This window comes from Odontomachus brunneus, unplaced genomic scaffold, assembly GCF_010583005.1.
Source record: "Odontomachus brunneus isolate Ranch 3 - 2012 unplaced genomic scaffold, Obru_v1 Obru_scaffold_010, whole genome shotgun sequence".
Lineage (NCBI taxonomy): Eukaryota > Metazoa > Arthropoda > Insecta > Hymenoptera > Formicidae > Odontomachus > Odontomachus brunneus.
The window spans coordinates 1-16233 of NW_022639460.1; the positions used below are offsets into that span (position 1 = coordinate 1).

Genomic DNA, 16233 nt, shown 5'->3' on the forward strand with positions numbered 1-16233 from the left:
TCAGCACAACTGTCAAAATTAATAAATTCGAAAAGTGGGGGGCTAACTTTATACAGGCCTTAAGTAATGCTTTAAGTTGCGAATACGGCTATGTGATTAGTTCATGTGACATCTTAAAACTGTACTTAAGATGATCTTAAATATAAGATCGGACTATGAATACTGGCCTATGAGTCGCTGCTATCGCCCACAAAGATCCAGGTCGTGATACTACTCAACGACAAGCCAGCCATATTGTGCACTACTACGTAGTAAAATTCAGCGACTAGTCAGACTTATCTTTGAATTTTACGATTCAACAGCAAGCCAAAAAATCTGTTTATTTTCATAAAAAATACATGTTTATTAAATAATATGACAAGTACATTAAAAAAAAGCAACTTTAAGCTTTCTATTTAATTAAACTTAATTGCAACTCAGGATTATCGGATGGACAAATCTAATAAGGCAAATTTTATATTTGACTTGTGTTAAGAACAATAAACGTAGGATATTTTTATGAATTTCCATGTCAAACGTGTTTTCTTATGCATGCGGAGGAAAGTGTCGTGTAGTGGCGTTATTTTGGTTAAATATTACTCAGATACGTTCGTTTTGCACGCTTTCGTGCTGAAAGAATTACGCCATCTTCTTTTAGCGTAATGAGCAACAAAGATAGCATTACATCATCAGCGCAGAAGCGTCCAAAGCGAACGCAGTCCTAGACTATACTCCGATATTTACCACTACTGAAAATCTATAATTCATGTTACATATACTATAGATTTTCAATACTGGAAGTGAACATTGGAATGGAGCTGTAATATTATTATTGCAGCTAATGCATTTCAAGTTTTGTGCAACGTAAAATAATTTGCAATGGCAGAAGAAAAAAGCGAAAGGTACTAAACACTTATCGATGTACTCTATACCAATTTTTACATTTATTATAAGAAGTTATCAAACAGTATGAAGGTTAGGTTTTTGTTATTTCCGCTTAATTGTCAAACAATTTAAAAAATTCAAAATCTAAACAATAGAAACACTTATGGATACGAAAGCAAAGAATTTTAAAAGATATAGCATATAAGAATGAAAAAACTTGTAAATACCACATGCATAATTCTTTGGAGCTAGTCTCCATAATTTTAAAACTTAATAAATTTAAAATTCTACAATTAATAACGTAAACATCGATATAATTAATCAAGCCAAGAATCCTAGCAAGTATCAGAATGCAAGAATTAAAAGAAAGTTTAAATATATAGAATTTTGATTTAAAAAATTAAGGAATTAGAACTACAAAATAAACAATATATAAATGATATTTCAACATTAACATTAGAATTGTAGTTATTTTTAATAAATTACTTAGTATTGAAAGTCAACAATTCTTTCAGTCCAAGTAATAAGCCAGAGCAGACAGAAATTGCTGAAGAAAAAACAGAAGTAAAACCTGATGAGAAGAGTGAAATAAAACCAGGATGTAGTGGTAAACAAGATGAATCAGGTGAAAAGGCAGGACGAAATAATGACAGTGGAAACTGTTACTGGTAATGATCTTTTAGTACTGCATCTCTTATAACACTATTCTTATATTGTATCTCTTATAACGCTGTTTTTGCAGCGGTAAAGAGAGAAATCCAAATATTGTGGAGCTGCTTTGTGCCAGCTGTTCCCGTTGGTTTCACGAGTCTTGCATCGGGTATCAGCTAGGTAAACTTGTTCCATTCATGGTGAACTACACGTTTATATGCAAGAACTGTTCCCAGACTGGTTTGGAATACTACAAGAAAAACCAGGCATGTGAGTATATATCAAATTATATCAAATTTAATATAAATCTATGTAAATGTTAATATATATGTATCAACTATCATACATCATGTATCATGTATTAACATAGAATCGTGATTACAATAGAAAAGCAATTTGTGCGACGTGGAACATGATTGTTCAATCTTAAATTATGATACTTTCGTTCTTTCTCTCAGCGTTCCCGCAGATGTGTGTGATGGCCATCGCAAATCTGTTGCAAATGAGCCAGAAGAAGAACGAGCAGAGGAACTTCTTTCACAAGGACAGGGATATTATACCGTTTATCGACTGTCACTGGGAGAGCATGACTACGATGCCTCGCAGAGTCACTCAATCCTGGCACGCTACGGTACGCTCGCAGGAGCTTTCAGCGGTCGTCTCTGTAGTTATCATCTTATCTTTGAGTATACTTCGATCTTTTCCAGGTCCATAGGGCGTTACTGAAAGACGTCGGGACGCTGTTCACGATGGACGAAAGCCCTACCGAGGGTCAGGTGTTCGGTCTAGTCAGTCCTGAGTTTACGTCGATCAAGCCGAATTACGAGGCAATGATCAAAGGAGGTCAGCTTAAAGTTACAGAAATGGGTGTACAACACGTTGGTGTGTACCAGCCACTGTCTTTCTTTTTTTTTTTTTTATTAGCAATTGTAACTCAACTTGATTTTCACTTTTTTATGTGCAAGATCAAGTTATAACTAGATGATATTACAAGTTTGAAATTTATCTTACGATAGCACGTTCAGTAGATCTTTGTTCGCGAAAGATCCAGATCTACTCTAAATTGACTAAAGGATACACGTGCAAATTTGACAGTTTACTTACAGCAAGCCACTTTGCAAATTTTGATTTTCTCCATTTCAATTCTTCTCTTTATCTTTTATCTTTTCAATTAGAAGAAAGTCACAAGTTGGCCCTGTTATTAGGTTGTTGATATGTCAAACTTCCTCTAAGAATCAGCATATATTTAATTTGCTAAGCTTCTGATTAAATTCCCGCCTTCGAGTTCTTTAAATGTAACGTTTCCCGGAACGAGTTTTACGTAGCAACTCATAGCTACGTGTGCAATTCGTCATTGCTTATCTTATCGTAAATACAATCACCAACTCGTTATCAGAAACTACCCAAGCTTTAATCATGACAGAGAAATCGACTCAATAAACTTTGCCCTAAAATACAACTCACTACAAAGTCGTAAACGTCGCCTTCGATATTGCTCGTTTTATTATATCACTCTTAACGCTATTATCTAAGCGACTTCTATCGCGGCGCTAATTAATCAATCAGTTCAGAGAAACAATTGAATTATCGACCTCGTTCCGGACACAAATGAACTGAAACGAAGGAGAGATTGTGATCGAAATAAAGGGAAGAGCATCATCGAAGTTGACATTGCTAGCTGCATCTCGAAAGCAAGTCGAAATAACGTATTAAAGTATCGTAATGGAACGCACAGTGCCACTTAGCGGAGGATGGCGAGGTCGTAATACTAAGCGTAAAATACCGGGTGAGGGTACGGGCACGAGTTCCGGGAAAAAAGGAAGAGGATCTGATATGGCAGCGCCCAAACTACCGGCGCATGGATATCCACTGGAGCATCCTTTCAACAAGGACGGTTATAGGTATATCTTGGCGGAACCGGACCCTCATGCACCTTTCCGACAGGTATATATTTCGCGCGATTATCATTCTTCAATAATTAATTATTCCTTTTAATTATTAATTATTCCTTTTAATTATTAATTATTCCTTTTATATATAATATTAATCATAGAAAAGAGGAATATATATAAATTCAGAGGCAAGATATACAAATTTATCATTTAATAGTAAATTTATAACAATAATAACTTTTTTTCTAAGTATAAAATCTATTATTCGTCATCATTACAAATAATCTCGGGTTTTTCAGGTGAAATAAAACGATTGCGTTACTATATCGTTATAATTTTTTTAAACAAATGCGCCGTTTTGATTTATGATCTTTTAGCATTCTTTGCATATATTGTTTCGAAAAATTGTAACTACATTAAAGTATGATTGTTTCATTTTATTTGAAAAATCCGAGATTACTTTTACTACGCAACCCATTATATGATAGTTTATTTTGCGAACAGGAATTTGACGAAAGCAGCGATTGGGCTGGAAAACCTATACCGGGATGGCTTTACCGTGCTCTTAGTCCAAGTTCTGTACTTTTAGCGTTACATGACCGTGCTCCGCAACTCAAGGTTTCTGAAGACAGATTAGCGGTTACCGGCGAGAAGGGATATTGCATGATCAGAGCCACTCACTGTACGTCACAAAGTAGTCCGTAGTGCGTCGAGTTCAACTAAGACATGTCGTGCGCGTAGTCGATTCTCACAAACTTTGCTTAAATTTATCTCGAAACATCGTTCAGCTTCGGAATACCATGAATACTCAAATTGTCTCAGTTAAACGCTCATCAACACGCAGGTGTGAGCAGAGGTACTTGGTATTGGGAGGCCACGATTGAAGAGATGCCGGAGGGATCCGCCACGAGACTCGGATGGGGACAAGAGTACGCGAATTTACAGACTCCACTTGGTTATGACAAATTTGGTTACTCCTGGAGATCACGGTATCGTTTTCATGTTTATAGAATGTCGAAAAAGTATCTTATTGAAGAGAATATACGAAACTACTTTTGCTTTTCAAGTGTTCTCTCTGTTAAAATTCTGTTAAGACTAACAACAAATAGATACATATTTAAAGAATTAAAGCCTGTCTAAATAGACTTGCATTATATATATATATATATATATATATATGATTATCTATATGATTAGAACATCAACTAATCATAATCTGTGTAGTAAAATGTCTTTTACATTAGACACACATCAATTTTTTCGTGCATATGCATTATATGACTACGCAACCTTGTCTCAGTAGACTTTAATTTTTTAAATATTTATTTGCAAATATCTATTAAATATCTATTTGTTTTGCTATATGTTCGCAGGAATATATAGTAATATATTTGTTGAGACTACAAACTCAAAAGTTACGCTTCTCAAATTTACTTTTTGTGTACGTCGCGTGAAAATTTTATTTCTTCGGTCTTCCTGTTGTTTTTATAAATTTCTAATATGTACCCTTTTTGTGTAGAAAGATATTAATGAGTTTCTCGGTTTTGACAGGAAAGGTACACGGTTTCACGAGAGCAAAGGCAAACATTACAGTGACAGTTACGGCGAAGGTGACACGTTGGGCTTTCTCATAATTCTCCCGGACACACACGACGCATCGCACATACCGAAAACTTACAAAGACCGGGTAAATTCAATGCTATAAAAATAGAGATGCGTTTGTCAAGATATTTCGATTATTTTCGGAATAAATTAGATTTCGCGGCAATCAATTCCGAAATTTTCTGAAAGCAACCAATTTCTCGAGATATCTGCATAAATTAATTATTTTGCAATTTCAGCCTTTGGTGAAATTCAAGAGTCACCTTTATTATGAAGAGAAGGATCAAGTGACGGAGGCTGTCAAGGCCCTGAAACCGTTAGCAGAGAGTAAGATCGTATTCTACAAGAACGGTATCAACCAGGGCGATGCCTTTTACGACATTAACAAGGGCGCTTACTACCCCGGAGTTGCGATTTTCAAGAGCGCAACAGTATCTGTTAATTTTGGGCCGAATTTCAAGTGTCCGCCGACCAATATCACGTTCAGAGGTGTAAGTAAACTCCCGCATCTCTCACAATCAAAAACTCGGGCTGACTGACGGTTTAAGCCGGTTTGATTCCTATTCAATTTAAAACTAAACTGACTTATTGATACTTAAGACATAGATAGGTTGAGTCGAAACTTAAAAGAAATTATGTTGCACGATGGTTTGAATTTTATTGTGTAATTACATTGTAATATACAGTGTAATTATATTGTGTAATTACAAATTTGACAAAAATATGCGACAATTTTGCAGATTGTTATTAAGTTGTTAATTGAATTATGTGTGATTATTGCCAGATGCACGAAAGGGCGGAAGAGGCGATAGCTGAGCAGTCTATGGCAGATATGCTTTATCTCATGGAAAACGAGGGAAAATTAAGACTGGACACTTTTTCCTTATGACATTAGTGTACTTTTTTATTTTTGTCACCTTCATTATTCATTTTGCAGCTGTGTTATCGCTAAGATATTGAGTCGTTCGTATTACTTCACTCCTCGTTTCCTCAATCTGTGTAGACGTGATTTAAACGAGAAATAGAATGTTACATGCTTAATGTTCATGACTCTCGACATTCACGATTTTTTTGCTGTGACAAAGAAATTTGCGAGACCGCGCGTTTTCCTAGAAACTTGTACAGTCCTACAGAGTACTCTAGGAACGATTTGTTAGAAAATTTTTGGACGGTTTAGTAAATTTTATATCACACCTTTCCCGTGACCCAATTTGTTTGCGAGTAAATGCTGTGTTGTAATTAATTAATTGCAATACTGTGTCCGTAAATTGTCTGTATAACTCACGCGAAACTTTTTTAATTTTCAAAACTTTTTAATGAATTTTTTTGCAATGAATGTCTATTTGGATTTAAAAAATTTTATAATTTTATGTCTTCGAAGAATCTCGTATTGTCAGTATACTAACAGACTAGTGTACAAAGCTATTAGATGTATATCTAACTACAATTGGAAAGTGAAAGTAACGAACAGGAACAGTCTGAAACGTTGGTGTATCTGCAGCAAAATACGCAAATGGCAATATTAAAGGAATTCTCGCGGTTTTTCTGTTGTTATCTGTGCATCTCTAGTTTGATGTTCTACAATCGAAATTCTTCTAGGTAAATAATTAATTTTTAACAACTGATAATTTGTCAACTTCTCGCTCTATATAGCTTAGTGTGGGATATTGAAGAACTGATATCATTTATGATATTCAGTTCCTTAATTTCCATACTAATTTGTGAGAACACGCGAATTAACTGTTTTAATATTGCCATTTTGGTACTAGTATACTAGAGTTTCAGGCACACATTGCTTCGTCTTTTTCTTCTGTTAATATATTAACTCGGAATTACATTACTTCAAAATAAGCTCGGAGAAAAAAGTCAAGAGAAGAATGATGAATCTCATTGACAATTCGTGTTGCAACGATTGACATTTCGATTGAAAGTAATTATGGTCTAATCCGCTTTTGGGGAATTTTTCAAAAATATTACTTTTTCATTTAAAATAAAGATTACATTAAAATTAACTTATTTTCATTCATTTTGAATTAAATTAAACAAAATTTGTCAAAATTAAAATTTGTTTAAATTAAAATTTCTCAAAAGTGCATTAGACTATCTGGGACATACTACAGTATAGTAATTATACAGTATTCTTCATCATTACCAAAGTGTTCAATACTTGTAAAATGACTTTTTCAGAGAACAGTTGAATTTTTGCTGTAAGATATTCGAGACATATGACAGAGATACCGAAGTATGAAAAACTTTCAACATTTTATACATTATTTGACTTTTGTACAGTTGCGAAAAACACAATATGCAATGATCTCATTCAATAAATATAGAACATCATCCATATGAATCTCAGCACGAAATATGTTTTTATTGTTACACCTGTGTTGCTTTTCTTGCGACTTACTATTAGTAAATAATTAATAATGTCTTATTCTTAATTAATTATTAAACGCTTTTAAATAATGTTATTTTCCAAAGCCACCTCTACAGGCAGGACTCGCTGCCACCGTTTTGTCACTGGCTGCCCATTGCTCTGGTGTCTTTGCCTTGAGGGATGACAACATAATGATATATATATATATATATATAAAATATAGATTATATATATATATATATAATACAAAAAGCAAAGAATTGTTAGTCACAGTCTATTGACAACAAATTTGTGTGACCAAAGATACTTCATATCTTTCGCAAATATTTAATTAATAATCAACAGTCATCACACTTACTATTATTGACAGAGCGTGTATATCTTCTTCCATTTCCGTTTGCAGCAAATCATATATCATTTGATGTCGCTAAATTAAAAATCAATTCAGATATACCTTCTATCACTATCATTATTTGCAATAATTATCAATTTTGCGAATAATCAAACTTGTGAAGTAAAGATTAAATATTTTCTATCTGATACTTTATTCTTCACATTAATAATGCTATTATTTTTCACATGATCTATTTTTATATAATACAATGTATTACACAAGCATACATGTGATATGTGTTTGCAATTAATGAAGACAAATTTAATAGAGTTCAAACATAATATCTAGTGATTAAGGGACTGATATCTGATAATATCTACCTTTAAGAGTGGTTGCTTGTCAAATTTCTCAGAAACAACTACAACCTTGAAATGTGACTCTGATCCTTTGGGTGCATTGTGCATGTAGGATTCATTAATGATATCACAATGTTGTGGATTCAATCCAGTTTCCAGTTTCTTCCTGATGGAACTTGCCACAGGTCCACTCATTGCTTCATTGTTACTCATGTCTTGTCGACGACACACGCTATAATCTGTATGTAATATAAGAATTTTATACTTACATACACATTTGTATTTACATACGTAAATACAATTTGTATATCGTTTCTGTGGGAATGACGTGGATTAAACTAAAAGGAAAATATTTATATAGATATCATGGTTCCTAAGAAAATAAAATTATGGAGGATACATACTGTGGCACATTAAAATTCAGAAACAAGAATAGTTCAAATATAAACTGCAAATATAAAAAATAAAACTAATAATTTATAAGCAATACAATTTACAAAAGATAGTTCAACTATGTAATTAAGGAAAATTGAGTTTCTATCAGACTTCTGACGTATTATAGACCGACGTATACGTCTAAATTTTTATACTTCTGATTGATTACTCCGTTGCGTATATAAACAATAAATTCACAAGTAAATGTGTTTGTGACTACCACGACGAAAAGATAATAAATAAAGATATAACTCGTTCTTTAAAAAGGATATAGTTTTAGACCAATTTGACATGATTATTTAAAAGGGCAGAAAACATAGAACGATTTTGATTAGGTTGGTGTACTTACTTCTGCTGCCTACTAATTTTCTCAGCAATCTTGCGTTATACATTCACTAGAGATTATTTGTATTATATTTACAATATATTCGCGACTCCCTTTGATGTTTCTTTGATATGTTAGATCAGTTGCCCGGTAGATTGAAGAGGTTAAATCAGGTTAGGCTAGGTTACCTTGCGATACAGTGGCATCACGTGACGATGATTCGCAATACACACACACACACACGCACACGCACGCACGCACACGACGCACGCACGTACCACACACACAACACTTTTGAAGTGAAAAGAACTCTTTTGATATTTTAATTTAATGCAAAAGTGTCGAGACCTCAACTTTTACATATTAATAAAAAAAATTGAATATCACGACATTTTTTTCAGAAGAGGAAAAGTTTTTATATAAATCGAAAAGGACACAAGGTGGCTTCAGGGTAGTTCTTGTACGACTTGCAAATAAATTAGGAATCAAAAGATCTTTTTATTTGTAACAGCTTCTTACTATTTTATTTGACATCATTATTTGTATTCGGACAGGAAAGAGAAAGCTGCGCCGGTTGTTTCTCGTCTGGTTGTTATAGCTACAGTTAAAATATTTCACTGAAATATTAACCAAGTGAGTGACTAGGCGACGGGGAGCGTTAGCCCCGTCCTGATATATATTTGCTATTATTTACAAAAAAAAGAGAGAAGAAACGAGAAATAGTTTGCTATAACAATCTTCACTGTTTGCGGGCACGACGTTAAGTCGAATTTCGTGAAGTAGAACATTACCGAATACAATTACAATTCAATACATCGATAATGATTCAATTTTTACGAATTTTGTCTCTTAATTTTATCAATAAATTAATAAAACGAATTTTATCTTCTTCAACATCTTGAAATTGTAAAACTCTTGGATTAACGAAGAAAATGAATTTATACTATACATACAGATATTAAAAGTAATGCGTTCTGCATTAATTTTCACATAATCTCTTCTGTGTAAAAATTTTACTCAAATTAATTCTTTCAATTATAGTTTGATCTTGTGTTCTACTTCGAATTTTCTCTTCTAATTGAAACGTATTTCCGAGTGACTGATCATCTATTGACTTCGCACAAGTCAAGTTTTAAATACAAGTTGGTCCTCTGATTGTCATAAGATTACTTACAAGTGTATAGCAATGTAATGTATGATGTCAATTGGACATATGCTACTTTCTTTTTTCTTCTTCAATTTTGTCAAATGATTTTCCAACGTTTGAAGTAAGTCGCGTCCGTTAAGCATGTCGTTTAAATCGCCGTCGCGAGAAATCTCGTCGGTTTCGCCCTTAAAAGTAACTCTAAAAATCGACGGGTCTTCGTTATTCTATTTACAATACTTTACAATACTATAGCGAGGATCGTGGTCCTCCTTCGGACTTTCGATTTGTTCGCGAAAGCCCTGCGAATTTCCGCAAGAAATATACACATCTCATCGAAACGCGCTTTTACATCGGCAGAAAAAGAAAGAACTTCCAAGATGCAAGAGCTAAAATACTAGAAATACTGGCCTATCAAGATAGAGAATGATTGCATGTAAAAAACGATTGCCATAAAAAATTGCACAGTTTCACAAATAGTTAACTATTACTATGAGTAAAGTTCTCAGCAATTCCCCGACTACAAAATTTTGTTCTACCTTTGGACGTAAAGTACGTTTCGTTTCTATGTATTCCTTTGCTCTAATGCGATCACCTCGCTGAAAGCCGCAGGACCCTTCGCACAATTAAACGTCACCTCCGCCGATCTTCATAAATTAATTAATCGCTGGCGCGAGAAGCTCCTTTCATGGCGTCGCGACGCCGCTCAACCCTTCAATCGATAACTAACTCTCCGATCGTACGCTCAGTTCAATTCTAAAAAGAAGAACGATCGGGGCGAATAAAAAAAAAAAAACAAAAAAGACCTATCGAAACAACTCGTATATCGTCAATAATTATTTAATTACTGAATTAAATATTATCACAGTAATTAAACGTGTACGACGAGCAGAACACATAAACAATCGTTCAGTTCAACTTTCCAGATACTTTCTTTCTCTCTCTTTCTCTCCGTTATCTCGAACTTCTTTTTTTCTGTTGTTTCTCATCGATGACGCCATGATTCTTCAGATAGTCGCGAAATACTTCATTCTCGTCGATACCGAGGTATTGGTCAAATACCGTTTAAAGGGTCAACGCGAGCGTACGAGTGAAATAATACCACGTCAGCGTCGCGATAGTTGCGAGCTCAATATGAGCCGTAGTGTGTACGTGTGTATGTGTGTTTGTGATAATAGTTTTGATAATCTTAAATTGGCCTAACTTATTATTACGAGACGCCGCGTTATTGTTCCCCTCCCTCCCTTCCTTCCTTCCTCCCAACCCTTTATTTGTTGCCGTTCTGCGGGAAAACCCTCCGGATCTTTCGAACCTTGAAGGCCCCCTCTCGGGTCCCCGAGATTTTATAATATTAGGAATACCAAAGTTCCTTTGCTGATCGAGTTATCCCGGTTTGTATCTCTATTTCTGTCTGTGTCTCTTCGATTTCTGCCTATGTACACAATATTCATGCTACTAGAGAACTGTTTATCTGGCAACATCCCGCGGGCTTTGTCTTAGAATTCCCTTTGCATTTCATCTACACGATTTCTACGTCGGCGGCCTCGGCGATAGCTAATTACGAGAGTGAGCAAGCGGGCGATCGACAAGGTGAGCATGTAGTCCAACCATTCGATAGGGAACCTACAGGTGCGCGAACACGCAAAACCAAAGCGAATCGAGTCTATTCCGCTCGTCAGCTCGGCTTCAAGGGCAATGAAGGAACCTCATAGATCATAAACTCGATTCGCTCTGGCTCGACACGCATGTTTGACTGGATACATATTGTCACTAAGTTCGTTGTATTGTTTTGTCGGAAAAAGTGGTTATGAATAACACACGGTATATCCGCCGAGTATTCCCATCATTGTACGACTAGTTTGCACTTCAAATAGTAAAATACATATACTCTATTCCGCTTCTAATACTTAAAACTTTTCAGTTGGTTTTCCCGCAGAGACAACGACTTCTAGCTCACCCTGCAAGATCCGCGATCGGAATTAAAAACAAAAAAAAAAGAAGAAAATGAAAATCGAAAGCTATCTTTTCTCTTATGCATCTTCCATTTTCCTACATCCGGTTTCTAAAGTGAGAATTCTTTAGAATAATCGGCGATGCTTATTAAGTTTGTATCAAAATTTTTTTCTTTATAATCGTTCTAGGTAATGGAAGATTGATGGATGATAAGACTATATAAAGATCCAATTAAGAACTTCTTAATCTTTTCATGACTAACGGCAACTGTAGTTATCCGACTCGAAACGATTTCTGGAGAGCGACTGCAGCTCACAGCCAACAAAATATAATCATTTATGCCATATATACTGTTGCTCGTTTTTCAGTCGGATCTTACCGTAGCGAAAAGTTAAGGGAAGTCTGAAGATTAATGATTTGAGAAAGAAATCTCTGATCTTTAAAATTCGGAGACTTCCAAAAAATCACTTATATCATCGAATTTCACAAAAGCCTTGAAACTTAAGGAAAGTAGCTTTCTTTTTCTTTTCTTTCTGTGGGAAACAGTCGGAAATTCGAACAATAATCATCCGAACGCCCGCTTCTCGCACATAACGTAGTCTAGCTGATCGCGCTAATACTAATGATCGGTTAGCCGAAGTACGGCGGATCTGTCGCCTATACTAATCTCGCGCAGAAACTACGCGCACGCAAAAGCTACGAGGTAACTCGCTTTGTCGCACCCATATATGTTCGCGATTTCTCACGCGTTATCAGTCTCATAAAAGAAAGGCGCTCTCGTGGAATAAAAGAAGGCACTTTTGTTGCAGTATCCTCTTCAGGCACTTCCTGATATGTTGCCGGGCCAGTCGCGCCACTTCCCCGCAATCTCCCTCTTCTCTTTTACCCTGCATATTTCTACGGATCCTCCTCGAATCTTTATCGACCATTTATCGTTGATCATTGTTTTCTCGAGCCCTCCTCGTACTCCAATACCGAACCATTCTCACTGTCTATCTACATTCCTCTTGTCCGGTCTGGGTGCACTCAGATAAGGTCCGCGGCCGTCAGTACACGTAGATGGTCTTCAGCTGGTCCTTCAGCTCGGGGGGAATGGCGCAGGTCTCCGTCTCCGGTTTCCGCTTCACCAGCCGACGCCAGCGCCCGCCGATGTTCTTGCGGAAACCCTTCGCGAATCCAGACCGGTCCGGCGGTAAACCGTGTACAAGGTTGTCCTGCAAAAGCAAAAGGAAATACGTTTTTACTTCGCATGCTATTATTCAACCCTCGTCGTATAAATCGATCAGACTTATCCTATGCTAAGAGGCAAACAGAAACGCTATCTCGCTCGTATCACGTGCGAGAAGGCCATTCAATAGCACCAGATACAGCTAGAAAATATCTTTTATCGCGATTCAGAAGTGTTCAATCGGTATATTCTCTCGTAATTTTCGAAGTATCAAAACCAAGGACTCTATTCTGGACGCATTGCCGACATCAAGTATATCTTTTTCGTTTCAAGTTCCGTTTTTTTCACACGAGCGTCACGGATTGAGAAAGGGATACTTAGTGTTCAATACACGCGCAGAAGAGGGGACTCCGTTAACAATCTCGTTAACGCGTTAACGATCAACTGCGTGCAACAAATTATACACAAAGTCGACAGAGAATCAATGAAACGAACTAACGAACATACGCATCGCAAATTGCATTTTTTTACCGCACATTTAGCGCTTCAACCTCAAGAAATGGAGGAATCAGTAAGTATCGCGTGGCACATGGGAAAAAAATTTCAGTTCGTGTAACGTGTGAATGGGGACCAGACGAGAAACTCTAAAAATGGCTAAAAATAATATCTCTGCGACCGAAAACGTTCACCTTCAATTCGCTTCCAAATTCGAATGAGGTAACAATCGGCTGAACAGAAATCTTTTCTAGGAAGGTTTTCTTTTCGTTCCTACAACTGAGTTTGTTATCTCGTTTGCCAAATAACAGAAAAATCAGTCACGTTAAGGAACACAGAACATATGGCACACAGAAAAATTTAAATAGTAAAACGTAAACAATAGGCAAATTGATCAATCACAATCGATTCTTCGAAGAATCAATGAGTGTAATTGATACTATAATTTGCTTATTGCTCAAGTTTCTCTGTGTGGAATGGCCATAACGGAATTGTGTATTCCGTACAGTCAATGTATTAACTGCCGAGTCAATGTGTTAACTCTACCGAGTAGAGTCTTTATCTATACGGGATCTGTTGGAAAGTTCGGCCCGAGGAAAGGAAGGAGTTCGTCACTTGTCCATGACTTTTCGATTTTCCGAGAGACCTGTTGGTCAATCAGCAACGTGACACTATTTTATGGTCGTATAATAGCGTTACCGGTTTAAATACGCTGTAAATCACCATTGTTGGCCAAAGTTGCGACGGCGGCTATATAGAGGAGCTGCTCGGACCTGCCCAGACCTGCCAGCATACGGCAGGCAACGGAGAAACGTTATTTCGTGAACGTCTCGACAGCTGCACCCTATTCGGGGCCCGGCTGGTGAGCGGCGGTAGGTAGACGCCCACCAGGGACGCTAAATTTAGCGTCAGGCCGGAGAAGCGTCGAGAGCTGCACCCATTTCGCCGGTGTATTTATATGCATATTCTGTCGCTTTATTACACTTTAGAAAATAATTTTATCCCCGGGCCGTGCCCGTCGTAGTAATTCCGCTAGGCCGGAGTCCTAGCGCGTGTCATCACAGGATTACACGGTCGGTGTTGTTATTTAATCCCTTTAATCTCTTGTCGATTAGCGGCGCTGTTAATTGCCCCTCGCGTGATATCTCACGGCGGCTATTTCGAGTGAGCCGAATGAAGCCGCGACTTCCGACGGCCGGCTTCTAAATAAAGAAATTAATTATCTCGATTGTGTTGTCGCTGGGAATCTACACACGGGAATTTTATCCACCGTGCGGGATCGATAAATTGCGCGACGGTCTAATTGAAGCGACGACGGGTTAACTCTCCTCACGACGTTCCGTCGTTCCTTTTTTTTTTCTTGTTTCTTTTTTCTCTCCCTTCACGCGACCACGTCGGGCGAATACAACGGAATCAAAAGAAACAACGTCGTTCTATACATCGCGATCGAATCGTCCACGTTCCGAGTTGGGGCGGTAAAAAAGCGCGCCGCAGCTGCAGCCAATCAGCGAGCGCGACTCGACCGGCGGGAATAATCGATCGTCTCTAAAGTGGCGTACGAAGCGTGAAACCGCGATGGCCGCGGGTCACTGTCCCGGCCATCGATTGACGAAGGTGCTTACTGTTTCCCCCCAAGTGTTACGAAGGGTGTACACGAGGAAAAGAGTGCAGTCCCTACTGCCTTCATAAAACAATGTCACGCCGTTTTGGAAAAGTGTATCGCAGAGATATTGCATTCCAATATATGTTTTGGAAATTTTTTTTACGCAATCTCATTATCTTACATTTCTTTCTTACGAGCAGATTTTGTGCCGTTGTATTTCCTTTCTAAAAGGGGTGTATGTTACGCGTGAATAAATAGTAAATAAATAAACAAAATTCTGACACGTTGTTGCAAAAGTTACTTTCCAATCTGATCTCACTTTGATATCATTTCAGTTTGAGTAATTAGTAACAAAGGATTACAAAGTGAAGTGCACAGGCGTAGGAGTTGATCGTCACGGCGCGGGAAAAGATCGGGAGAGGCGTAAGGCTCATTATCGCGCGGCATAGTCGCGAGAAAATCACCCCGACGGAATCGCGGCCGCGTCCACCGCTTCCTACGCCTGCGAATCTTTTTCGGGTGTCTCCGGCCAACGTCGCGCGTCCTCGAACCATTGAGAACAGACGTAGCAGGGGCGAACCAGTAAAATCTGGTAATACTGGCTTCACCGGTTAGCCAGTTAGCTGTTGCGAACGCGGTTAGATCGGCCGATAGATCGCGAGAAAGGGCGGTCAACGATTGCTTATATATATATCCGCGCGGCCTGTCTCGGTGCCATTGGCTCTTGAATTCGCTCCACGTGATACGTCCGCGAGGTTTCGCCCAGCAGACTCGAGGAGGCATATGTAAAATCTCGCGAGAAGCGAGATTGTGGATTTGTGCAAAATTTCACAAATTCGACGTCGCGAGATTTGCAAATTTGGAATTTAGGACTGTTTATCCGCTGCGTTGACACGCGTGACACTCTTTCGAGCAAACAGATCCAATGAACCTGTAGATCGTCCAGCAGAGTCGGTTGAATCGCATCCCGAGATCCGAGATTTGAGAGCCGCTGAGAGGCGGCCGACGGACACTACGTGTGCTCGAAGTTAATG

General features: G+C 37.6%; 3 protein-coding genes across 10 annotated transcripts in view; 1 reads left to right on the forward strand and 2 right to left on the reverse strand.

Moving 5' to 3' along the window:
- Positions 1-696: 696 nt before the first annotated feature.
- LOC116840563 (set1/Ash2 histone methyltransferase complex subunit ASH2) lies at positions 697-7372 on the forward strand. 2 transcript variants are annotated; one of them, XM_032807396.1, is made up of 11 exons: positions 697-881; positions 1380-1532; positions 1607-1785; positions 1974-2146; positions 2223-2397; positions 3251-3459; positions 3912-4089; positions 4252-4396; positions 4959-5094; positions 5249-5500; positions 5794-7372. In XM_032807396.1, exons 1-11 carry the CDS (start codon positions 859-861, stop codon positions 5896-5898), a joined length of 1728 nt encoding a protein of 575 aa, XP_032663287.1. In that variant the 5' UTR covers positions 697-858; the 3' UTR covers positions 5899-7372. The 2 variants fall into 2 exon arrangements, with proteins under 2 accessions (XP_032663287.1, XP_032663288.1); XM_032807397.1 differs by having other exon boundaries at positions 700-881; positions 2223-2358.
- On the reverse strand, positions 1706-9044 carry LOC116840566 (bolA-like protein DDB_G0274169). Of its 3 annotated transcripts, none has more exons than XM_032807410.1 (4): positions 8861-9042; positions 8101-8315; positions 7745-7813; positions 1706-1765 (listed from the first exon to the last, which is right to left on the reverse strand). In XM_032807410.1, exons 1-4 carry the CDS (start codon positions 8901-8903, stop codon positions 1721-1723), a joined length of 372 nt encoding a protein of 123 aa, XP_032663301.1. In that variant the 5' UTR covers positions 8904-9042; the 3' UTR covers positions 1706-1720. The 3 variants fall into 3 exon arrangements, with proteins under 3 accessions (XP_032663301.1, XP_032663298.1, XP_032663299.1); XM_032807407.1 differs by lacking the exon at positions 1706-1765 and adding an exon at positions 7356-7624 and having other exon boundaries at positions 8861-9044; XM_032807408.1 differs by lacking the exon at positions 1706-1765 and adding an exon at positions 7356-7558 and having other exon boundaries at positions 8861-9039.
- A 266-nt stretch (positions 9045-9310) lies between these two features.
- LOC116840565 overlaps positions 9311-16233 on the reverse strand; it is a 107667-nt gene continuing 100744 nt past the window's right edge. For 3 of the 5 annotated variants that reach the window (XM_032807403.1, XM_032807402.1, XM_032807406.1), the window contains one exon: positions 9311-13147. In XM_032807403.1, coding sequence (XP_032663294.1) covers positions 12980-13147 — 168 coding nt within the window. In that variant the 3' untranslated portion in view covers positions 9311-12979. The remainder of the gene's footprint in view (positions 13148-16233) is intronic. The other 2 variants (XM_032807404.1, XM_032807405.1) reach the window with 1 other exon arrangement.

Coding starts and splice junctions, on each gene's coding strand:
- LOC116840563 (XM_032807396.1), top strand. CDS start 859: ATGGCAGAAGAAAAAAGCGAAAG. Junction 2,147..2,222: donor CTCAATCCTGGCACGCTACG/GTACGCTCGCAG, acceptor GATCTTTTCCAG/GTCCATAGGGCGTTACTGAA. Junction 5,501..5,793: donor CCAATATCACGTTCAGAGGT/GTAAGTAAACTC, acceptor GATTATTGCCAG/ATGCACGAAAGGGCGGAAGA.
- LOC116840566 (XM_032807407.1), bottom strand. CDS start 8,903: ATGTATAACGCAAGATTGCTGAGAAAATTAGTAGGCAGCAGAA. Junction 8,316..8,860: donor AAAATTAGTAGGCAGCAGAA/GTAAGTACACCA, acceptor TATTACATACAG/ATTATAGCGTGTGTCGTCGA. Junction 7,625..7,744: donor TACACGCTCTGTCAATAATA/GTAAGTGTGATG, acceptor TTTGTATTATAT/ATATATATATATAATCTATA.